The sequence below is a fragment of the Eptesicus fuscus genome, chromosome 5 (assembly GCF_027574615.1).
Source record: "Eptesicus fuscus isolate TK198812 chromosome 5, DD_ASM_mEF_20220401, whole genome shotgun sequence".
NCBI classification, from domain to species: domain Eukaryota; kingdom Metazoa; phylum Chordata; class Mammalia; order Chiroptera; family Vespertilionidae; genus Eptesicus; species Eptesicus fuscus.
This window is the reverse complement of record NC_072477.1, coordinates 34,770,924-34,797,043: the sequence shown is the minus strand read 5'-3', so window position 1 is coordinate 34,797,043 and position 26,120 is coordinate 34,770,924. Positions and strand designations below refer to the sequence as shown.

Genomic DNA, 26,120 nt, shown 5'->3' with positions numbered 1-26,120 from the left:
TATTATCTAAGGAAAAGGTATTCTAAACAAGAGACATTATGTAAAGGTAAGGAACAATAACAACATAATAAAAAATGTGAGTGTGATTATACATCAGACAAACTATTGTGAGGTCTTTTGTGGGTATTTTCTTGAGGGGTCTTTAAGAAACAAAACCATGAAATTTTCATGTTAACCTTTTTATAATGCTAAAAATATTTGATGATAAATATAATGTTTTGGTGATGCAGTCTAATTAGACTTTGATCAGTAATCGTAATGTTGACCTATGTATTGTCAATTTAAAAAGTCTATAAGGGAGAGTTTCACAGTATTTTGGGACTTTTTTTTCCCCCCTCTGTTTTTTTTTTTTTTTTCCTTTTTACTGAATTTATTGAGGTGACACATGTTAGCAAAACTATACAGGTTTCAGGTGCACAATTCTACAACACATCATCTGTACACTGTATTGTGTATCCACCACCCCAAGTCAAGTCTCAGTCCATCACTATTTATCTCCCGTATACCTTCCTTCACCCCCACCTCTCCCACAATCACCACCTTGTTGTTTGTGTCCTTGAGCTTTTTGACAATATTTTGAAAATTGAGACTGGTAAACTAAGAATTAAATTGAAGCTATTGTCAATTTTTTCAAAAACTCACAGTAAAAAGATGTATAATTACGCACCATACTTGATTCCTGAGCAAATGCCTAGCCTTTGGGTTGGTGTTTTCTGTTTCTTTTTTGAGCAGGCCTTATTTAATGATTGATGCTATTTGAATTTCATTATCTAAATAATTTTCTGAATGTATGGAAAATTATTTATGTATGTTTGAGGAAGACGATCAGGCAGGATTCCATTACATTTAATATGGGCTCACAGCTTGTTTTGTGTAGATTTATCTAATGCAAAATATGCCTGCAAAACTAACCTAGTTCATTATCATTTTATCATGAACACAAACTGCAATCTCTTTGCATCATGTTTTTGTTTCATAAATGAGTACTAAGATTATAGTGTGGATTGACTTGGCCATGCTATTTTAATTAGAAAACTGAAGGAGTTTGTTCCCGATATGCTCACATTTATAAATGCTCCTATTCATACCTATTTCTCCCTCCTACCAGAAGATAAGATGTTCCTATTCCTGTTTGGGTCTAATCCTTACATATATATAGAAAGAAAATAAAAACTTAAAAAAATTCATTGTAGAAAATACAAAAAGAAAAAAGAACTTGCATGACTTAAAATCAATAACTGTTAACATTTTGAGAGTTTTTTCCCCCTATGTGTGGATATATATTATGAAATGGGACCATACTATTTTATAACTAAATAGCATTAAGGATATTTTTTTCTAAGTAGTAGTAAGAATATTTTTCTGTCATTTTTTTCTAGAAACTTTTAAAGGGTTTATAGAATTTAATTGTACGTATGTTCCATTGTTTATTTGTTCATATTCCTATCATTTGACATTAAATTTTTTCCTCCAATTTTTATAATGTAAACAACCATGTGATGAACATTCTGGTGTATGTCATGGATCATATCCTTAAGATTAATTTCTAGATGTAAAATTATTAGATCAATGGACATGCACACTTCTGAAACATTTCTAAATTGCCTCCAGAAAGAGTTTATCAATATATATTCTCTCCAGTAAGGTCATTACTGGAATTATCTCCCCATTCATTAATACTGAGCATTAAAATTAAAAAGTCTTTGCCATTTTACATGTAAAAGGCATCTCATAGTTTTATTTTCTATTTTATTATTAATGAAGTAGAAATTTTTTTAATGTGTGTGGCCATCTATACTTATTCTTTTGTGAATTACATATTGATGTGCTGTGCTTTTTCTTACCAATTTGTAGGAGTTGTTTATATTAATTTCCCAGATGCCTTCTGTATTATTACCTGTTTCATTGGATTTTTTGGGGGGAAGTTAACACTTGTTATCAGTCAGTAGCCTGGATCAGTTTTCTTTTATGATTTTCTCTTTTCCCTTTTCTGATGTAGCAGAAAAAAAGAAAAGGTGTGTCTAAGGCAAGTGAATAGAACATTGAATGAATCTAGTACTTTAAAAAAGTCATGGTGACTTAGCCATGAATATAATCTACAGATGAAGTTGCACATGTGAACAGAAAGCTATTTGTCAGTAGGTATGACTTACATAGAGAAGCCTTCTGATACCACATTATGAGCTCAGTGACGAATGTTTTGGTAAATTTATAATTTTGTGCCATGAACTGGCTGGCCATCCTTATGTTCTCCATCAGACTCACTGTGAATCAGATTTTCACATTTAACTGTAGCAACTGAGATGTTACACAACTTGCTCTGCTAGAAGTGGCAAATTGGGATATGAGTGTGAATTTCAGGGCCATAGTTGCTTGCTTGTTAATTTACTCATTCACTTGTCTGACAGCTTACTACTCATTCAACAAATCCTTGAGTAGCTTCAAGGTACCTAAGCATTCTGGTGATGATGGGAATTAAGTATATAAAGCATATAGTCCTGCGCTCCCAAAATATAGCAGTCACATGGCTAGTAAATAGTACTTGATAAGTAATAAATCATAACATTTATTTAGCCTTTTATTTCTTCCTTTCATATCCCAAAGGATGTTTCTAAAGATGTGGCAGTGAAAGGGTTGCCTTTGGATAAAATAGAAGAGAACAATAGACAAAAAGGTAAAAGGATACATTTGATTTTTAAAAATTGTGGTCAAATATACATATCATAAAATTTACCATTTTTAAGCAAACAGTTCTGTGGCATTAAGTACATTCACATTGTTGTGCAGCTGTCACCACCATCCATCTCCAGAACTTTTCCATCTTCCTCAACTGAACCTGTGTATTACCCACTAACCCCAGCTCTCCATTCCCCCTTCTCTCTAACCCCTGGCAGCTGCCATTCTACTGGCCGTCTCTGTGAATTGCACTAGACCTCAGATAAATGGAATCATACTTGACCTTTTGTGATTGATTTATTTTAGTTAGCATGTCTTCATGGTTCATCCATGTTGGAACATGTGTCAGAATTCCTTTTAAGGATAGAATTTTATATTTTTTATATATTCATTGAGTTTTAGACATTCATTAAACAACCTAATAGTTTTTTCTTATTTTTATTTTAATTAAAATTTTTTCCTTCTAAATTAAGCTATTAATAGAATCTCAAAAACTCCAGAAAAGGGTTTGCAATGGTAAAGGTAATTTTATTACTACCAACCTATTGTATAGGTTTGGTACTAGAAACCTGTTTATAAATTTTGAATTCACGTTTTAGATAGTCTTTGATAAGATAGTAGATTAAAGCGGTGCTTTGAAAAATTTATTTAATGATGCCTTTTTTTAAGAAGTTGATTTTACTTTATTCTAAACAGTTTTCTCGTTAGAGTTTGAGCAAATATTCCCAATTTGACCCCAGGTGTTTTTTTTGTTTGTTTGTTTTGATAACATTTTTTCCCAGGTTATGACTATTGACATTTAGTCGTTTGTGTCTTGCCTTTTTAAAATTGTGAAATCCTGTTGCTGAATTCTTAAATATTCTTTAAATATTCTTTGAGTTTAAAAAGGTGCTTTATTCAGTAGCTTATTAAAATTTAACAAATTTTCAGGAATCTAAAGTATATTTTTGTTTTTATTTTGCAGCAAATGACATCTTTATTTCCCAGTACACCATGGGGCAGAAAGATGCTCTCAGAGCAATTTTAAAACAAAAGTAAGTTGCAATTACAGAAAATAGGTGGGCCACTTCTTGTTTTTATGTGGTTCTCTAAAATCAGTTTAACTTTATACTTTGGGTATAGGAAAAACTTTTTCAATGTGTGAAATATGTATTGTATGTAAGCATGTATAAAGCATTGTTCATGGTATTTGGCACATATAAAGTATTCAATAGCTGTTAACAGTCATTATAGAAGAGGTACTGTTCAAAGTACTTTATGTGATTTAACTCATTTTATACTCACAAAATCCAATGAAATACATTCTGTTGCTATCCCAATTTTACAGAATTCGATTTTATAGATGAGGAAACTGAGGCACAGAGAGGTTGATTTTCCCCTGTGTCATTTAGCAAGTAGACACTAGGCTGGAATTCAAACACAGGCAGCCGGGCTTTAGAGCCTATGGTCTTAATCACATCGCTACACTACTTACAGCAGAGGTCAAGAAGTTCCAGGTACATAATGGTTATTATTTACCATCAGAGGATATTTAGACTCATCCCAGGTTGCTTAGAACTTAGTTGGGGAGAGTGTTACAGAAAACCGGAGAAGAACCAAGCAATACTTAGAGAGATGGAGTTACATTTATTACGCGCGGGTCCAGAGGAAAATGTCTCTCAAATTCTGGGCCCCAACATGGAGGAACTTTCCCTATTTATATGTTTTTACCTTCTTTGTCTCCCAAATATGGGGTGTTTCCAGCCCCTGTTGCAAGTTCTTTTTTTTTAATTTTTATTTTTTATATATATTTTATTGATTTTTTTTTTACAGGGAGGAAGAGAGAGGGACAGAGAGCTAGAAACATTGATGAGAGAGAAACATCGATCAGCTGCCTCTTGCACACCCCCTACTAGGGATGTGCCCGCAACCAAGGTACATGCCCTTGACCGGAATCGAACCTGGGACCCTCGAGTCCGCAGGCCGACGCTCTATCCACTGAGCCAAACCGGTTTCGGCCCCTGTTGCAAGTTCTTAAAGAGCCCCTATGTGCTGGGGCCTTGAGACCTCAACCAAAGGCCTGGCGCCAGCACTGATAACTTCATCCGGGGAAGGTTTAATGGCCTCTCTGAAGTGGGAGTAGTCTTATTTTCCTTATTATTTAAGTAAGCACGCATTTACAAAAGCCAAATAGCAGGGTTAAAATTTCAAACATCAGTTTTTATATAAGATGAATGCTTCAAGAGAACATACACATATGTGGAGGAATGAGTGATTAGAGCTCATAGGAAACAGCATTGCATTCAATATATTATTAACCCTTTGCACTCGCTTGCTTTTTTCTCGATTCCTTTATTCTACTCGGGATTTAATTTTTTAAATACCCCAGATTTTACAAAGTGCAGCAGTAGAATAAAAAACTGGAGTTGCTTTTCATACAAACTTATTTATTTGGATTTTTTTATATTTCAAATTATTGATACATTCAAAGAGTAATTTTAATCTCGACATCCGAGTGCAAAGGTTAAACTGTCCTGTATAGACATTTAAACCATAGCATGGCTGTCAGGTCTCAATTGTGTGATATAGGCAGTAAATGCAAAAGGAGTTAATGAAAGGAGAGATCAAGAAGAGGTATTATAAAGACAAGCTTATTTAAAAAGGTAAGGCTGATGTTGGATCTTACAGAAGGAGGTTATAATAAGTGGGTAGAAGCAGGTTGAGAGAACAGAGAGAGAGAGAGAGAGAGAGAGAGAGAGCGTGGGAGTGGTGTGGTACAGTGAGTGAGGAGCGGACTCCCGAGAGTTGTTTTGTGAAGTGATAGGAGTATATAGAGGAAGCTAGGGCAGGGCCAGAGCATGGAATTATGTGGAAGGCCAGCCAGAATAAATTTGCCTATTTAGTTGCTGTAAGGAACAGTTTTAGATTTTTTAATGGTGGAGAAATATGTGTGGGAAATTATTTTATTTTATTTCTTTATTGATTTCAGAGAGGAAGGGAGAAGGAGAGAGAGATAGAAACATCAATGATGAGAGAGAATCATTGATTGGTTGCCTCCTGCACACCCCCTACTGGGGATCAAGCCCGCAACCCAGGCATGTGCCCTTGGCTGGAATCGAACTTGTGACCCTTCAGTCAGCAAGCTGACACTCTGTCCACTGAGCCAAGCCGGCTAGGGCATGTGTGGGAAGTTTTTAAGCAAGTCAAAACTGGAAAAATGAAAATAGTTGGCAAGAGGTGATGAAATGTTTTACTGGAGAGGGAGAAGTAATAAGGGAGAAGTGTTCTGAGAGAGAAGGCTAGGTGTCCTGGGAAGATCTCTAGGAATCAGATCCTAACAGCTGCTTACTAGTTATGTGACTTAGATAAACTAAGTCCCTCTGTGGAACTCAATGGACCTCTGTGGACCTCAGTTTCTTCATCTGTAACATTAGGAAATTAGGGTAGATGGCCTATTGGGTTCTCCCAGCTTTTGTGATTCTATGACACTATTCCTGCAATTGTGATGAAATAATTGACACAATTTGATGACTCATGTGGGTATGAGAAGATTAAGCGGAGGATGGAGAAGTTAAGATAACCTCAAAATTTTGAGACAGAGGGAAATCATGCTCTTAGTAGAAATGAGGAAATATCAAAGAGGAGTAAGTTGGAGAGCTGCCCTATGCCTTCTTTAAAAATCAAGGGGGGACATCCAGCAGCTGGGGCTGGAGCTCATTCCTGCCGATTTACTTGTTTGTTTGTTTTTTTACTAGGGAGTCTTTGGTTTTGTCAGTGGTTTATGTCATTGTCATCTTTAGGCCAAATATAGAGCGAAAAAAATTTATTTTTTTAAAAAACAAGAAAAACCACTTTCAGCAGATTACCACTTAGGTATTTCTTGAAATGGTTCAAGGTAGCTTACTGAATATACTTTTATTCCTTTTTTATTTACAGAGCTCAGAGCATGCCTGTTTTTAAGGAGGTAAAGGTACAGCTTTTAGAGGATACAGGTACAGAAAAGGACACTGTTGCTCAGGAGCCTAGAACTTCACCCCGTGGCATTGACTCAGCTACCACTGTGGCTGCAGCAACTGCCGCCGCCATTGCAACAGCAGCTCCACTGATAAAAGTATATTTTTCTCCCCAGATATTCATTCATTCATAACTACTTTATAAAATGGGAAAGTATTTATTAGAAACTGATACTATAAATGGTTGTGTTCAGCTATAGGTTAGGAACATTCTAGTTGCTCTCAATTTGAAAGATTTTTCTTGTTTGTGGTGATGTATTACCTCCCATGCGTTGTGAGACCCCTTCATTACTGTGAAAATGCTAGATAACCCGGGACTTTACCAGTTTTAACACCAAAGATATCTCATCTTAGGAACCCCTCAGTCCTGGGCAACCTAGGACACTCGGCCATCCTTATTTTAGAGCTGGCAGGGACTTCAGAAATCATCTCTGCCACAGCTCGTAAATGGGAAAACTGAGAAACGGGTCAGAGTAGCACAAGGTCCCAGAGCTAATAGGTGGCAGAGCCGAGACTAGAACTCCAGGCTGCTGACCTCACTCAGCCGGAGGTGAATGAAGTATCAATAGCTACTCTGTTTTGGTATTTCCTTCCTTTTAATTCCCAATTTAGTATTTTATTTCTGGCATTATAAAAATTGTGTGGCAGATTTGGTATTTTTTTTATGAAGAGAAAAGATCTACTTAAAGATAATATGTTGTGCCTTTTATTTCTTTGATTATAAAAATAAAGGCATCAAATCATCAGAGATTTTAAGAGTAAAAATCTGGTTTGATCATTTCTCAATACCAATTGCTTTAAATAACATTTTCAGTAATGGGCCATATTTTTTAAATATCTTTTGATATTTTTTGCCATAGGTGCAGAGTGATTTGGAAGCAAAGGTCAATTCTGTTACAGAATTACTCAATAAGTTACAGGAGACTGATAAACAGTTACAACGTGTTACAGAGCAGCAAGCAAGCATTCAGAATAAACATGAGAAACAACATTGTCATGATCATGAAAAGCAAATGAATGTGTTTATGGAGCAGCACATTAGGCATCTTGAGAAACTACAACAACAACAGATAGATATTCAGGTATCTATAACAAAGCCAGCACACATCCCATGGCCCTTTATCCCTTGGATTTCTAAGCTCATGTTCATTGGTTATTGCAGTAGCTCAGTAGATTGTAAGAGTTTTAGTTCTTAAATAATGATTGCTTATCATTCTTCCCTTCTACGTGGAGAGCTCTGCACATTCTAGTTCAAATGTCACTGGTTCTGTAAGACCTTCTTATGGTTGGCTTCTCCTTTTGTGGTATTTCTGTTCATACCATTTTTAAAATGCTCGTATCCCATTACAGTTATTTCTTACATCAGTGTTTGTTAGTCTGGGAATGTGCATCACAATCACTTGGAGAGCTTTATAAAAATAGACATGCTCTACCGCTCAAGATTCTGGGACATTAGGTATGAGAAATCAAAAGCTCTCTAATCTGATGCACACACTTGGATGAGAACCATCCAGAATACATACTGCTTCTGCAATTAAAGGTTTGAACATTGTTCAGTGTCTTGATTCAAAAGACACTAAATGATTCTCTCTCTCTCTCTCTGAAATCAATAAAATATTTTTTAAAAAGTAAAATAAAAAGTTATCCTCACAAGAAGCTGATAGTATAGTTTCTTTTTTTTTTAAATTTTATATATGTATACTTTTTATTGACTTTAGAGAGGAAGGGACAGGGGGAGAGAGAAACATCAATGATGAGAGAGAATCATTGATAGGCTGCCTCCTGGACACCCCCCACTGGGGATTGAGTCCACATCTTGGGCATGTGCCCTGACCGGGAACTGAACCGTGTGACCTCTTGGTTCATGGGTCGACGCTCAACCACTGAGCCACGCCGGCCAGGTGATAGTATAGTTTCTTATTTATTGTGGAATTTCCAGATCTTGGGATAATATCCAGCATTCAGATACACAACATACTTTTTTTTTTTAATGAGTAAGTGACCAATATTATAAATGCATTGATTTTATTTTACTTTTTCCCTAATTAGAGTGCAGCTTTAAAACTTAAACAATTAAATTAAAATACAACATTTAGAAGAATGTACAAAAATAAGTTTATTATAGCTTGATATGCTATCACAAAGTGAGCACTAATATACTGTAATTCTTAAGACTTTTTTATATATAAAGTATAATTATCTTTAAAAAAAACACATTTTTATTGATTTTAGAGAGGGAGAGAGAGATAAAAACATCAATGATGAGAGAGAATCATTGATAGCTGACTCCTGCATGCACCCTCCTGGGGATCGAGCCCGCAACCCGGGCATTTGCCTTTGACTGGAATTGAACCCAGGACCCTTCAGTCTGCAGGCCAATGCTCTATCCACTGAACCAAATGAGCTAGAGTTTAAGACTTGTTAATAGGATTTGTCTTGAGCTCTCATGTGGTTGACGAGAGTATTTTTATTGGAATGATTATGGGCATACAAGGTAAAGTTTTAGTAAGTACTCCTTGCATAACTAAAACTGAGTATGCCACATGTTGTCTAGTGAGAGGCTGGAAGTGGGTCTATGAGAGTTCTCTTCTTAGTTTACAAATAATTGTAATGGGATACGAGCATTTTAAAAATAAACATGAGAAACAACATTGATTTCTTTACCTAGAAAATGTTTTTCTTTTGTTCAGGAAAAAATGAGATGACACAATTGAAAAGCATATTGATTCTTAAAGACAGGGTCTTACTTGTCCTATTTGTCTCCATTCATCCATCCTTATGTTAATAAACATGTAATTTATTGATTTTCTGGTTTTGGAAGACTGGAATTTTTGCTCATTCAGGTTTATTTATAAAGCTTATGATTACAGAGAAAGTTGAGGTTTCAGTGACATACTAGGCATATTAGTAGTTCCGTAAATGCTTAATGAAATGAAATTTATTGAGTCTCTCCCATCTGTTTCATGTAGAGAGATCTCTATACATTGATAAGAATTCTGTAAACCTATGAATAATTTTAGGTTTTTCTTTATTTGGCATAAAACCTCTTTTGAAATCAGTTTTATTAGGTAAGATATTTGTACATTTTAGATATTTTAATAAATAATGCTGAAAACAGTTACCACTATACTTTCCACTTATATATAAGTACATATATTATTGCTGCTACTAAATATGGCTACCTTTAAATGCTTACTAGCAATGGTCTTAATCTTTATCTTCAAACAATCATCCAGAATACTAAAGATGAGATGTTTTGTTTTTAAATGATCTGTCTGAAGTAGAGGTTCCCTTTCTTCTGGTCGTCTCCTAGCCTATTTCAGTGTCCCCTGAGCCATCTCTAAATTCAAAGGAAGAAACTGAGGGTTAGCATGGTTAAATACAAATTTCAAGGTCACACCGCAGAGCCAGGCTGAATCCAGGCCTTTGTGATACTATATTCTTCCAGTGGTAGCACTGCTGCAGTGGATTCTTTGTGTAATGTATTTACTTTCACTGTTATTAAGTCTAATGAATGGTTTTAAGTCCTCTCATACATTTCAATGCATTTTGTCACCTAACTCTTTCAAATGATATTTAAAATCAATAACGTAATTTTCTTCTAGACTCATTTCATTAGCGCTGCGCTCAAGACTAGTAGTTTTCAGCCTGTTACTGTGCCTCCTAGAGCAGTGGAACAGTGTTCGGTAAAACTAGACCATTCTAATCCTGGTAGCAGTGACCTAGCTTCACATAACACGTTTGGTTGCAAACAAGGTAAAACAAATGGAATTCTCTATGAATTAAAAATGTCAGCTCTAAATTTTCTTTGTGGTATATTATTCGGTTGTAGAAGATTAAGCCTTTGTTTTATAAAATTACTAGTATTTTTTGTAGGTCGTGTAATTTTTAGGTCATTTGGAAACTTGATCATGTCCTTTTTTGTTTCAATTAATAACCTTCATAAATTGTCAGAAGCACTTATAAATGTAGAAAAATTTTACTTATCCAGTATCAAACATGCTTATAATCAATTCTCTAGGTCTCTGGCAAACTGAGCATTTACTATTTTTTTTTATTCTGTCAGGAGAGAAACCACCTGAGTATAATTATAAACTATTTCTAAGTATTTTCAAAGAATTAGTAATGCAAGGCTGTCTATCTTAATAGGACTTTAAAAATCTCTGTTTATAATAATAGAGGAATACATAGCTTATTTGTATTAAACCTTTGGAATTTAAAATAAATGAATAAATGTGTTCCAAATTATTGATATTTGAATAATCATACCTAATAAAATGGTAATATGCAAATTACCATCACTCCGCTACGCCCACAATTGGGCCGGCTGGAGGCGCGGGGGGCGGGACTCAGGGTGGCCGATTGGCTGGCGGTAGGAGCGGGGGGTGGGGACTCGCGAGTCCCCGACCCCCGCTCCTCCCTCTGGCTTAAACGGCCGGCGCTGCGGAAGACGCTGGTGGCGGAACTCGGGGTGGCCGATCATGCTGGCGGGAGGCGCTCTGATCGGCGGGTGGCCAGAGGAAAACTGCTGCTGGCGGATAACTGGTGCCGGCAGCCAGGTGAAGGAAAAGTCTATTGCACGAAACTTCGTGCAACGGGCTCCTAGTGAATTAATGAAAATCAAGGGCTGTTCCTTTAATGATATACAGACACTTGTAGTACAATAGCCCCAATATTTGATTTGTTAGAACATTGTTGTATTACATACATATTAACCAGTTAACTGCCACGATATTTTGGATTTAACTGAAAAAGGTCCGCCGCTTGCGTCTATAGACGCTATGGTGTACTAATGGTTAAAGATTTTTTATAGTTGTTAGTGCTTTACGTTTTACAACAAATGAGTGGTCCTTAAAAACTATTGTGAAGTGAGATGAGTCCATTTTTAAGTTGTGAAGAGAGGAAGAGGAGGCACAGAAAGGTTATGACTTGCTTGGTCAAGGTCATCTGGCATGAGAGTAAGAGTGTCAGAGCTACTGCCAGAACTCAGGTTTCAGTATGACCCACCCATGTGCTTTCTTTTTCTTTTTTCAAAATATATTTTTATTGATTTCAGAGAGGAAGGGAGAGGGAGAGAGAGATAGAAACATCAATGATGAGAGGGAATCATTGATGGGCTGCCTTCTGTACACCCCACACTGGGGATTGAGCCCGAAACCCAGGCATCTACCCTGACTGGGAATGGAACCATGACTTCCTGGTTCATAGGTCAATGTTCAATCACTGAGCCACGCTGTCTGGGCTCATGTGTTTTTCTATAGAAGTAGACACTTGTTTCATCCTCAATTCTGGAAAAATAGTTGCTCGTAATTTTGTTTTTTTTCAGACTTGAGTTTTAAAGGAAGATGATTTTTTTAAATTGATTGTGTACTGAATTGGGTTTTTTGTGTATTTTAGTGACAGTAAAAAATTTTTTAAAAAAATGAGTAAATTAAAAATTCAAATTAAACTACATTTTTCTATGTTTTTTCTTGGGCATATATCATTTTTATGTCCTTGTAGTTGTAGCAAAAAATAATTTTATACTACTACTTTACTAGCATACCAAAAGTATTTCCCCCCAAAAAAAAAAAAGTATTTCCCATGTTTACATAATTACTAGAGGTACGATGCACGGAATTCGTGCAAGAGTAGGCCTTCCTTCCCCCTGGCTGCCGACACCGGCTTCCCTCTGGCACCTGGGACCCTGGCTTCCCTCTGGCCCCCAGCAGGCATCTAGTATTCAGGCTTCCCTCGCAGCCCCAGAAGGTTGTCCAAAAGGACATCCAGTCTAGTTAGCATATTACACTTTTATTATTATAGATTTCCATAATATTAATTTTTAATGATTGAAGGATAGTCTGTTGAGTACTTAGTACTTCCTATACTTAATACCAGATGGTCTTATCAGTTTTTATTGCCATGAGCAGTGTCTGGCTATGCCATTTTCACCATAGCACTGAATATTATCATATTGATTTTTTTCTTATTTATTAGCTCTATGTATAAAATATTTATAGTCTGTTGATTTCTTTTGATTTCTAGTGAGGATGAAGTTATTTCTGTATAGTTGTTAATAATTAGTATATCCTTTATAATTTTGGTTTTATTTTTAAAATATGGGGAAGGGTAAAACTCTACAATGTCAAGTTTTTAAAAAATAAGTTAAATTTATTTTCTTTTAAGCACCTTCAAGAGAGGTTGAAGATATGGGTTTTGATAAACAGAAATCTCCTTTAGAGACACCAGCACCTCGAAAGTTTGCTCCTATACCTGTTTCAAAAGATGATAAAATATCAAAGAGGGAAAATCCTGCAGAAGAAAAAGAAAATATGGAGATATCAGGTCATGCAGGTAATAAAGCAATTATTATTAGCACCCACTCCTTCTGTTATACTGATGTCATATTAGGAACAGATTTCCACACAATATTTATAGTTTTCTAATGAGCTAAAGTAACTAAAGTGAGCTGTCTATTTTTAATATTTTTCTTTAATATGATAAAGGGCAAATCAAGCTAGTTTAGATTCTTCGTAGAAGAAGTTGGAGATATACACTTATGATTATATTTTGATATAGGTTATTTAACCTTTCCTGAACAAATTTTGCTTTTAATAAATAAAAAATAATGCTCTGCTGATCATTTTAGAGCATGTTTTCTTATTATTTTTAGGTGTGAGTTTCAATAATAAAACTCAGAGAAATTTAACATTTGTTACTGTGTTCAGTTGGAAAAAATGTTCATATATTAACTTTTATAAATGACCTGAAATAATTTAGACCCTTAAATATATTAGTATTCCTTTAGGAAAAGTAAATGAACATGTTAAGTATAAACTTATATTCTTAAATGTATTTAAGTCCTGTCTTGAACACATTTAAGGAGTTTTAAGGAATTTAAAAAAATAATAAAATCTTTAAAAAAACCAACTTCACCAAGATAAGGTTGTTATGTAGTCTCATTAAAGATGAAGCTAAAGAGAAGATTCAAGTAATAGTTGCTATGAAGAAAAACTTCTTTCAAATTCCTTTTTTTTTCTGTAATGTAAATAAAGTTGGGCCTGAACTTTCACCTGTATCATTTTAAAATTTAGTTTTATTTGATGAGTGTATTTATAGCCTACATTGTAGAGTGAATTGAGTTGATCACCATCATAAGAAGCTAATTTAGTATAAATATATGTGAAATCCTATATAATAAAGAGCTAATATGCAAATGGTCATCACGCCCTCATGCTGTCAAGGCTCAGACACTCAACACTGCAGAGAGAGGAAAGGGGACCAGCCAGGCACAGATGAGCTCGCAAGAGAGGAATGGGGACCAGCCAGGCACAAATGAGCTTGTGGGAGAGTAATGGGGACCAGCCAGGCTGCGGCCTGGGAGAGGGACAAGCCACCTGCCCCGCGGTCCCGGGTGCCAATGGCTGCGCCTGCAGACTGGCCCAGGGGAGGGACAGGCTGCCCGCCCCACGGTCCCGGGCACCAGCGGCTGGGGCTGCGACCCGGGAGAGAGACAAGCCGCATGCCCTGTGGTCCCCTGCGGCTGCGACTGGCCTGGGTGAAGCCGGCCTGGGTCCTGGGTGCCTGTGGCCGGCCAGAGGGAGGGAAGCCCATGTCCCGGGTGCCTGTGACTGGCTGGAGGAGGGAATCCTGGGTCCCGGTTGGGGGTGAGGCAGAGGCAATTAGGGGTTATCAGGCCAGTAGGGGAGCGGTCAGGGGCGATCAGGTCAGTAGGGGAGCAGTTAGGGACAATCAGGTAGGCAGGCAGAGGTGGTTAGGGGCGATCAGGCAGGCAGGCAGAGGTGGTTAGGGGCGATCAGGCAGGCAGGCAGGGGGGTTAGGAGCCAGCAGTCCTGGATTGTGAGAGGCAGTTGGACGTCCCCCGAGGGGTCCTGGATTGGAGAGGGTGCAGGCCTGGCTGAGGAACCCTTCCCCGCCCTGTGCACGAATTTTGTGCACCGGGCCTCTAGTATTATATAAAAGAAGAATGAAGTAGTACTTGAAAAATGATACTATATTTCTCTTATTGTAGGAACTATAAGACTATTGGAACAAATTTTGAATAATCAAGATTCTTTGACAAGAATAAGTGAATCTTCAGACAAAACCTCACTAACTGGGACAAAAATAGGATGGAATCCTGAAAGGAAAGACAGGTAAAAACAAGGGATTAGAATAAAAGCTAGATTGAAAAGAGCGTTCACATTTCTAAAGTTTCTTTACTAATTCTTATAATTATTTTACATTGCTTTAAAAAATTATCTTAGACTTACTTGCTATTTTCTGCTGCTAATGTATATCCCCCTTTTCTGTAATATAATTACAAAATGAGTATATTTCATTTTCTAAAAATGCAGGTTATTAATTTCTAATGAATGCATATTATTCAATTCTGATGAAATGCTATCTGAGAATAGCCTCAAAAATAATCCAATGCAGGGTAGAGGAAGCTGGGTTGTTCTTAATTGATGCTCTTTCCTAAACTGTAAAGTCTCTATTCTTTGTCATATGCAGCAAATCTCTATTTTGTTAGCTAAAGTCTACTAATGATTGGAAAGAGATTTCCTTAACTACTTTGAATGATTAAGACTCCCTCTCTTTGCCAAGTGGTGTGTGTGTGTGTGTGTGTGTGTGTGTGTGTGTGTGTGTGTGTGTGTGTTGGGGCACACCTTCAGTGCTCTGGCAGTTTTTAAGTCTCGGTTAGCCTTAACTTCCTGCTTGCACAGAGCTTCAGTTCAGCCAGATGTGAGAGATTAGTCCCTTCTCAGGTCTTTCTTTGGCATGCACACATAGCCCTGTACGTGCAGATGACCTTCTAGATCTCCAGTAATGTGTTGGAACTTTTCAAAAATACATAATGGACATCTCATTCCTCAGATTTTTAGTTTATTGGCAACCCTCTTGTTCACCTCAACTGATATGGCCATCTCAGGCAGCTAAGATGTTAGACAATTGCCACTATTTTTGAAAAATGACCTGGAGATAGGGTTTCTCACTGAGCTGGCTCTGAGGCAAATCAAATAAAGAGCAACCCTGTAAATGGGACTTGCTCAGGGGCTCTAAACCTGTTTCTCCCTCTTTAGTGGTTTTGATGCTGTTGGTTTTCAGGGCTACCACAGAGTTGTGGAAAGGGATTGGGGGAATGGGGCCTTAGCAGGTTTGGTTCAGTGGATAGAGTGTCGGCCTGCAGACCGAAGGGTCCCGGGTTCGATTCCAGTCAAGGACACATACCTTGGTTGCAGGCTCCTTCCCAGCCCAGGCCCTGGTTGGGACTTGTGCAGGAGGCAGCCAATCGATGTGTTTCTCTCACATCAGTGTTTCTTTCTGTCTTGCCCTCTCTCTTCTACTCTCCCCAAAAATCAATGGAAAAGTCTCCTCGGGTGAGGATTAACAACAACAAAAAGCCACAAATCTTCCTGTTCTTACTTAGAATTATCCATTTTCTTGATTAATGTTTCTCAGGTTTTGAAAGCCTTTGTTTAATTTCCAGAGTTCTGAAAAAGTTTTTGACCATTTTTGCAACTGTTCTCTTTGCTCTTATGTAGAAGAGGATTTTTAGAGGCTCTTACTCAACCATTCTAAGAGTGTTTCTACATGTTAGCTTCTTCAAAATAAAACCTTTCCTGCTCTTTTTCTATTATGCCTAAACCAGTCTGGTCTGAGTAATTTTGTCTCTTGTGATATTTTGTATTATATATGTTTAATCATATGATTGATTAACTTCATTGTCCAGTTTTAATAGAACACCATTTAGAATTCATATAACTAAGGATGTGTGTAATCAGATATTTTCTGAATTTGATAATTTTAGGAAACTTTATTTTTAAATCTTTTACAGCATTGCTACTCTGTTCTCTCAAAGATTTCCTTCATGTGAAGAGCTAGGTGCAGCTAAGGTGACTGTGCAGAAGTCTGATAATGTTCTTCATGATCTTGGCCAAAAAAGGAAAGAAACAAATGGCTTATTCCAGGTAAAGTGGCAGCAAGATACTAAAATTGGTAATTAGCAAAGATAAAAATTATGAAGAAATAGAAAAGTTATCAAGGCAGAAAGCAAGAGTAAATATGAAGACAAAGCACTGAAAAAAAGACATGTTTTCCCAGTCTGTTCTCTGTGCAATTTTTTTTTCAGAAGCCCTCACTGATTTCTGCTTCCTGCTCTGTGGCTGGGATGGAGCCACATGGCCCTCTCTAGCTTTATAGCTTCTATTTGAGAGGAAGGAAGTGGGAGGGAAAACTATGCGTGGACCCTTGTTTATCCAGTTCACAAAGTCTGCCATGCCTACCTAGAGCCAACCCTTTTCTCGTTTTGATTTAGCTTACTTCACCAGATACAGTTTTTATTGGCCACTGTATTGCCTACTACTCCTGTGGACATCTCAGCTCTATTTCACTTAACATACACATTAGTACCTCTAAATGGAAAGAAACCTTAATTGCCAAGTATTCTTTTAAAACTCTGAAATTTGACAAATTGAGCCCTTATAATATACTAGAGGCCCCGTGCACGAAATTCGTGCACTGGGCGGGGCGGGGGGGTGTCCCTTAGCCCAGGCCCCCTCGCATTCAGGAGCCCTGGGGTGGGGGTGGGGGGGAATGTCTGACTGCCATGAAAGCGGGAAAGGCTCCAGTGACTGGCTTCTGGCTGAGCTGCGACCCCCCTGTGGGAGTGTACTCACCACCAGGGGGCAGCTCCTGTGTTGAGCCTCTGCCCCCTGGTGGTCAATGCACATCACAACAACCAGTTGTTCCACCGTTCAGTCCATTTGTATATTAGCCTTTTATTATATAGGATTTGCATATTAGCCTTTTATTATATAGGATTGGCATAGTATATGGCCCCAACTATAATGAGAACTCTTGTTTTGAATAAAATAATTAATATGATTTTATATGGTGACATTTTTGCCCTTTTTTCTTTTAAGCCAAAAGAATCTCTGCTTATGTCGAGGCTTGCTGATTTTCCACAGAATTCCATTAAGCTTCAAACGACCAGTACGAGGTCCATATTGAAAGAAGCTGAGAAGATTTTGAGAGGAGTACAGAACAATAAAAAAGTACTTGAAGAAAACCTGGAAGCTATTATTCGTGCAAAGGATGGAACTGCCATGTATTCGTTTATCAGTGCTCTATCTAGCAACAGGTAAGACAGGATGTTGTTATCCTAAGGTTATTTATGAAACCACAGTTTACAGCCTTTCTTTTTTTTTTTTTAATATATTTTATTGATTTTTTACAGAGAGGAAGGGAAAGGGATAGAGAGTTAGAAACATCGATGAGAAAGAAACATCGATCAGCTGCCTCCTGCACACCCCCCACTGGGGATGTGCCCGCAACCAAGGTACATACCCTTGACCGGAATCGAACCCAGGACCTCTCAGTCCGCAGGCCGACGCTCTATCCACTGAGCCAAACGGTTCCGGCTTTACAGCCTTTCTTAATTTTTTTTTCTAAGCCCATTATTTTGTGTAATATGTTTTAATCGTTAGAAAAGGTTCTTTATTTCCTTTGATGATATGGGCTTATGATGGAGTTGAATTTGGATCTATAAATGTTACTATTACTTTTACAAATGTGACTGTTCCCTTTACTTTTGTTTCTCTTAGGTACATATCTTCTGAGATTTACATATACTTTACAAATACACTTCTGTTTGATGAAAACTAATAACATTGTTTTTTTCTTTTTGGATGAAGGATATTGGGCTACACAGTGGATTCAAAACTATGTAAGAGATCTGATCCAGGTTCTATTCTGAGGACATTAAATGCTAATAAAGAGAAAATTCTTTATTCTCTTTTGTAGAGAGATGTCAGAGAAGATTCGGATCAAAAAGACAGTGGATGAGTGGATTAAAACTATTTCTGCAGAAATTCAGGTAGATTTTGGAAAAAAAAATAGAATTAATTCCCAGGAGATAACATTGTTTCCAATTTATAAGTATACTAGCGGTCCGGTGCATGAAATTTGTGTACTCGGAGGTGAAGGTCCCTCAGCCCTACTGCACCCTCTCACAGTCCGGGAGCCCTCAGGGGATGTCCGACTGATGGGGGGAGCAGGCCTAAGCCATCAGTCGGACATCCTTAGTGCTGCCGCAGAGGCAGGAGAGGCTCCCACCACCGCTGCTGCGCTAGCCAGCCATGAGCCCGGCTTCTGGCTGAGCGGCGCTCCCCCTGTGGAACACACTGACCACCAGGGGGCATCTCCAGCATTGAGCATCTGCCCCCTGGTGGTCAGTGCGTGTCATAGCGACTGGTCATTCTGCTGTTTGGTCAATTTGCATATTAGCCTTTTATTATATAGGATAATGTCTTATTATGGGCAAGGCCTCTAGTTCAATTTTTTTTAGGTAGTTAAAGGGAGGGGCAGAATTTTCACTTGAGCCTGAAGCTAAAATTGCCCTTAGCTCAAAAATCTTCATACCACTGAGACACATCTTGGTGAGGCTCATTCTGAACCCCCACTGTTCTATTATGTGTATAAGATTTGGGAACCATCTTATCTCTTTAGTGAAAGGAAACTTTATCTCATGAGTTGTGTTTTGGCTTCAAGCCTGTATCCAGTATTCATGCAGCAACTTTAGCTTTTCTGTTCAATATTTACCTGGCATATCTTTTATTTTATTTTCTCTAAATCTTTCTAGGTTTTTATGTATTAGATAGGAATAGCTCATGGACACAGACAATAGTTTGGTGAAGGCCTGGAAGGGGCGGGTGCAGGATGGAGGAGATCAATGAGAAGAAAAAAAATTAAAACAAGGGGACATCTGTAATACTTTCAACAATAAAGATACATTTTAAATAAAGGAAAATATCTTAGTTGAAGAGTTTTATGTGAAATAATATAAGTAATTGCTCTACACTGTACTTTATATTCTCAACTCCTCTCAAAGAGATATTAATTGACCCTATGTTCACTTAATATTAATTGACCCTATGTTCACTGCCTGCAGGACTGACTTCCGCCACGCCGACTCAGCACTGACTGCCACGGGGGCTGCAATCAGACCCTGCTTTTCTCTTCAGGACTGATTGCAGCCCCCTTGGCAGTCAGTGCTGGGTCGCCCAGCACTGACTGCAGGACTGACTTTTGGTGTTCAGTCGAGGCTTCGGTCGTTTTGGACATTACGGACCCTGGCTCTTGATATATATAGATGCTTATTCTCAAAATATCCCTTATATATAACTCCACTTATAATTCTTAATTTCACTCTATCACTATATTTATTTAATAGTAAGTTTCATTTTACTTAAGTGCTTTATCTCATAAATTATATTATGGCTCTTTTCTGGAAAATTGTTGGATAATAACTAGAATATGAGTATTTGAAAGAAAATCTAGCAGAAGCATTTAGAAAAGAAAGAAGTATACTTAAAAATGTTTCAAGACAGCAGCTTTAGAAGCATTGGGCTACCAAAGTAAAAATACCAGTTATTTAAAGGGAAAATACTCCACAGGATTTCTCAGGTTACTGAATTTACAGAAGTCAGTTCCAGATGGAAAAATTTCCCCCTTATTCATATCCGCAGGGTGTCTTCAGACATTAGCATTGCAAAAATTTAAGAGTTTTTTTTTGTATTATTTTTTAATTAAATTTATTGGGCTGACATTGGTTAATAAAATTATATAGGTTTCAAATGTACAGTTATATAATATATCATTTGTATATTGCATTGTGTGTTCACTACCTGAACTCAAGTCTAGAGAGTTATTTTTATTAGGGGGTCAGTAATTTAAAGAAAAGTCTTAAAATTTTATATATTTGAGGAAGTAGAACTAGACAGAGTAGCCCTGTTACTTTTATCTTGGGGTGCAAAGTGTTTTATTCCTAACTGTAAGGTGTGTGTATATGTTTATTCACAGTGGCAGCAAGATGAAGTGTCAGTTCGGTTTCCTCAGCAATAAATACTGAAATATATTTTTGCACTTTGTTGTTTAGGATTATATATTTCTAATGTGGTTGTGAAGAATTTATACCAGCTATTACCTGATGTACCAGAAAAAAGCTGAACTAAGAGTGTGCAGACAATTATCAATATATGTCACTATTACTATGGATTCCATATAAAATGTTTGTTGAAACCTTCAAGCAACTTTAACATATTTATTTCAGAGTTTTATTACAAAGTTGTTTACTTTTGAAACTTACTTTGTAATTTAAATTTTAAACAATTTCTTCAGTCATATAGTTCACACATCAAAGAGCTCTATAATGAAAAGTTACCCTCCTACCTCTGTATCTCATCTGATATTTTTCATTCGCCCTGCTCCATGAGACACCAATCTTCTTAGTGTTTTGTTCATTCTTCCCGAGAATTTTTATTCATATGTAAGCCAATATTATTTGTCTATAAAGCATTAAAAACTGCTAAACTATATTTTTATAGCAGAAAAATACAAACTTTAATGCTTTTGAAAGCATTAGTACTTGGATAGATTTTAAGTAATTTTAATTTTGATTATGTTAAGGATGAACTGGCAAAAAAGGATGAACAAAAGAGATTTGATCAGAAGAATCAACAGACCAAGAAAGTTCAGAATATGAGTAAAGATACTAAATCCAATAAGCAAGACAAAACAGTAAATAATTCTGTAATTCCAAGAAAACATGGTCAAAACCAAAAAGAGGAGCATTTTAAAAATCCACCTAGGAGGAGCATGCCTGCTTCAAGCTTACAGAAAGAGAGAAAAGAAGTAAGATCCTACTCTGGTTATGTGGCATAAATGTTGCATTAAAACTAATTATTTCCTTTAAGATAATAATTATGAAAATGTTTTAAAAATATGAAGGACTATACAAGGGTAAACTAATTTTAAACTTGATATTTAGGGTTTTGAATATCCATAATGTGGAAATCACTGCATAAAATACATAATTCCTTCCTGAGATCTCACACTTAGAATCACAGTTTTTTAGATCATCTAGTCCAAAAATTAGGAATTTATGGTACTAAGAATTGTATTTCATCGTTGTGTGTGTATATGTATAGTGTTTGTTTTTTTCAGTTTAACAAATGTATGTTTAGTGCCTAGTGATTGGTGAGGCATAGTACTAGGTGTTGTGGACGGAATGTTTTGGCTGCTCTACCGAGGCTCTAACTTTCTTAATGCCAAACATGGATTTGGGGGCACATTAATAAAGCAGCTAACTCAATGGTTAACACTTAGTAGATGCTCAATAAATGCTGCCTTTCTGTGTACTATTTAGGTTATGATTAAAGGTGGGATCAGAAATGTAGAAAATCATTTAAAGGCTTATGTTATATTATTGTACTTGAGTGTAATATATAAAATGTGTTTAAACCTTACTTTTTGGTGCTGAAAGTATTCCTAGTAGTGTAAGAACCTTCATGTTTCTTGGGTGAATGATTTATATATTTAATTTTCATGCTTTTAAAAACTATAAAATTTTAAAACTGTAGCTTGAAAACTATATCCAGAATTTAAGAACCATTTAAAATAAAGGACTTTTCTGACCTGATTATTGTTATTTTAGTACTTAAGCTTGCAAAAAGAGGCTTTAGGAAAGCGAGATAAGTGTTTGATGACTATTTTGTAGGTGCAATCAATAAATTTGTGTACTTAGGGTTTTTTGAAAGCAACCACAGCGATACAAGATGAAGATTATATGTTACAAATTTATGGAAAACCAATTTATCAGTGCCATCGCAGCACTCTTAAAAAAGGGCCGTATCTCAGATTTAATTCTCCATCTGCTAAGTCCAAACCACAGAGACCAAAAGTAATAGAACGGGTTAAAGGTAAGAAACCTCATTTTTCGTGGCAAACCTCCTTATTTATGGTATCAGTTTTGTGTAAAGTTTAATTTTTGCTTTTTATTTATTACTTATAAATACAGTTCAAATTATATAATGTTTTAGGGATGGAAACATAATTCCAAGCAAGTAGGAAATAATAGACCTGATTTAAGGCACAAGGTAGGAATAAGTGGAGAGAAATATAGAATTAGACGGTATCTTCAGATAAAACATGATAAAATTTGCATTTATGAGATGAACCTGAACAATTTAAATTAAAATTTAGGGAAAGTAGACATTTCCTTGAAGGTCTTGGTCCATCATGTTCTTTGTGAACAGAAAGATCAGCCATGTGCTGTATATTATCATAAAAATGCTAATGGGGCCCTGGCTGGTGTGGCTCAGTTGTTTGAGTGTTGTCCCATGCACTGATAGGTTGCCAGTTCGATTCCCGGGCAGGGCACATGCCCAGTTAATGGGCTCGATCCCCAGTAGGAGGTGTGCAGGAGACAGCCGATTGATGTTTCTAGACTCTCAACGGATGTTTCTATCTCTCCCGCTCCCTTTCTCTCTTAAAAAAAAAAAAAAAAAAATCAGAGCCCGGTGGTGTTAATCAGAGCTCAACATTGGTTGAGCATCGACCCATGAACCAGGTCACAATTTGATTCCCAGTCAGGGCACATGCCTGAGTTGCAGGCTCAATCCCCAGTAGAGGGCATGCACAAGGCAGTCAGTCAGTGATTCTCTCTCATCATTGATGTTTCCATCTATCTCCCTCTCCCTCTCTCTGAAATAGATAATAACATATTTTAAAAAATTAATGAAAACAGTATTTTTTAAAATCACCTTGAAAAAAATTCTCATGGGCACTTTTGCAGTTCTCAAAGAGCCATAGGTAGCAAAAGTGAAAAAAACTTTTTGGTTATTTTGTACACAACTAAAAATATCTTCACTTATCACAGTATGTTGTGACTCACAGGCATCATATCACTAATGTATTTAAATATAACTCGTATATATTGAGCCTGTTGATCTTGTTACATTTTTAAATTCCTTGTACTTTAGCAGTGTAAGCCACTTTGGCAATATGTAGTAACTAGTGAATACCTACTCAGTTTTCTTCTTCTTCTTCTTTTTTTTTTTTTTTTTCATCTGATGATTGCTAACATGGTTAGAAAGGCGTTCTCAGGTATTCTTGGGTTTCTGGTTACCTCACAATTTCTTCCCTGAGGTTTGACGTTCTGATTGATGTTTCTCTGTCTCTGGATCTATTTTTTTTTCTATCAGTTTATGTTGTTCACTATATTCCACAAATGAGTGAGATCATGTGATATTTATCTTTTTCTGCCTGGCTTATTTCACTAAGCATAATGTTCTCCATCTCCATCCATGTTGTTGCAAATGGTATGAGCTCCTTCTTTTTTACCACAGCGTAGTATTCCATTGTGTAGATGTACCACAGTTTTTTAATGCACTCTTCTGCTGATGGGCACTTAGGCTGTTTCCAAATCTTAGCTATGGTGAATTGTGCTCCTATGAACATAGGAGTGCATATATCCTTTCTGATTGATGTTTCTAGTTTCTTGGGATATATTCCTAGAAGTGAGATCACTGGGTCAAATGCGAGTTCCATTTTTAGTTTTTTAAGGAAACTCCATACTGTTCTCCACAGTGGCTGCACCAGTCTGCATTCCCACCAGCAGTGCACGAGGGTTCCTTTTTCTCCACATCCTCGCCAGCACTTGTCATTTGTTGACTTGTTGATAATAGCCATTCTGACAGGTGTGAGATGGTACCGCATGGTTGTTTTGATTTGCATCTCTCTGATTATTAGTGACTTTGAGCAGGTTTTCATATGTCTCTTGGCCTTCTGTCTTCTTTCAAAAAGTGTCTATTTAGATCAGTTGCCCATTTTTTGATTGGGTTGTTTATCTTCTTTTTGTTAAGCTGCATGAGTTCCCTGTAAATGTTGGAGATTAAACCCTTATCGTTGATATCATTGGCAAATATGTTCTCCCATGCAGTGGGCTTTCTTGTTGTTTTATTGATGATTTCCTTTGCTGAACAAAAGCTTTTTATTTTGATGTAGTCCCATTTGTTTATTTTCTCTTTAGCTTCCGTTGCCCTAGGAGCAGCATCAGTAAAGAAGTTCTTTTGGCATATGTCAGAGATTTTTCTGCCTATAGATTTCTCTAGTATTTTTATGGTTTCCCGTCTTATGTTTAAGTCCTTGATCCATTTTGAGTTTATTTTTGTGTATGGTGTAAGTTGGTGGTCTAGTTTCATTTTTTGCATGTATCTGTCCAATTTTCCCAGCACCATTTATTGAAGAGACTGTCTTGACTCCATTGTATGTTCATGCCTCCTTTGTCAAATATTAATTGAGCATAGCGATTTGGATAGATTTCTGGGTTCTCTCTTCTATTCCATTGATCTATATGTCTGTTCTTGTGCCAATACCAGGCAGTTTTGAGAACAGTGGCTTTGTAATATAGCTTGATATCTGGTATTGAGATCTCTCCTACTTTGTTCTTCTTTCTCAGGATTGCTGTAGCTATTCGGGGTCTCTTTTTATTCCAGATGAATTTTTGGATCAGTTTTCTTTCTTGTTCTTTCTGGAAGTTGGAGCTTTCGCTGGTGCTCTAGTTTTCTTTCTATTGCATTTCTAAGAGTTAGGTGATTATATAAGCCTGTCAGTTTATCTAGAAACCCTACTGAAGTTATTGAGGTAAAGCATATAGACGATATTTACGCTAGTGTTTCCTTTTGTTTATTGGAACTTTTCTATTATATTTGGGGTTTTAAAAGCCTTTGCAAAAAATAACTTGAGGTTTTAAAATACTTTCAAACCTAAAAATAACTTTATTAAGCAATCTTTTTAATGCTAGAAGTGATTGAGAATCTGTGGACACATGCCCATCCTTAGACCTTCATACCTGATGTCTCCTCTTCCTGAAGAGCTTTCCCCTTCGATCCTTATATGGCTCACTCTCTCAGTTCCTTCCATCTCTGCTCTGTGATGTTAGCTCCTCAGAGGTTTACCCTCACCATCCTATCCAAAGAAATTGTCTTCTATCCCTTTACATTCCTTGGCCCTGCCTTATTGTTCTTTATAGCACTTTTCACTGTCTGCTGTTACATTTTTGTTTACTGATTGTTTTACTTGTTAGACTGTAAGCTCAGTGAGTACAGTCGGTTTATTCAGTGCTGTATTCCCTGTGTCTGCAGTGATACAAAACTCATATTAAAGGCTTTGAAAATATATCTTCAATAAATACTCAAGAAAAATATTTATTCAATTGAATGAATACTAGAGAACAGGATGAAAAAATATAGTCAGTGGTAATGAAATTTTCTTTCTGGGATCATGAAACTTTATTTAAAAATCTAGATTTATAAAATCACTCAGATATTACAAGTAAAAATGTAGTAATATCAGGAATTGATTTAGAAAATAGTTCATTTTCCTTTATAATGTTACTTTTCTTCACTTTTCTCATATTCCCTTTATCTTCTCCAAAGAGACAGATGACAAAATTTTTAATTCTTTAAGAATTTAAAGTCTATACAGATTTATTCTATAGGAATAGAATTATATATATATGTATATATATATATATAGAGAGAGAGAGATAGAGAGAGAGAGAGATTGATATTAACGTCTATAAATATTCTTCCAAATCTTTATTGAACATTTTTTCCTAATCCTTGTATC

The 26,120-nt window shown here is 36.6% G+C and overlaps 1 protein-coding gene across 3 annotated transcripts in view; it reads left to right on the top strand.

Annotated features, from left to right (window-relative positions):
• KIAA0586 (KIAA0586 ortholog) overlaps positions 1-26,120 on the top strand; it is a 108,081-nt gene that overhangs the window by 2,081 nt on the left and 79,880 nt on the right. The window contains exons 4-15 of one of the 3 annotated variants that reach the window (XM_054716020.1): positions 2,605-2,674; positions 3,641-3,710; positions 6,592-6,766; positions 7,529-7,750; positions 10,274-10,424; positions 12,834-13,001; positions 14,680-14,803; positions 16,486-16,618; positions 17,573-17,790; positions 18,453-18,525; positions 21,117-21,341; positions 22,234-22,408. In XM_054716020.1, coding sequence (XP_054571995.1) covers positions 2,605-2,674; positions 3,641-3,710; positions 6,592-6,766; positions 7,529-7,750; positions 10,274-10,424; positions 12,834-13,001; positions 14,680-14,803; positions 16,486-16,618; positions 17,573-17,790; positions 18,453-18,525; positions 21,117-21,341; positions 22,234-22,408 — 1,804 coding nt within the window. Of the gene's footprint in view, positions 1-2,604; positions 2,675-3,640; positions 3,711-6,219; positions 6,300-6,591; positions 6,767-7,528; positions 7,751-10,273; positions 10,425-12,833; positions 13,002-14,679; positions 14,804-16,485; positions 16,619-17,572; positions 17,791-18,452; positions 18,526-21,116; positions 21,342-22,233; positions 22,409-26,120 lie in introns of those variants that run through there. The other 2 variants (XM_054716021.1, XM_054716022.1) reach the window with 2 other exon arrangements.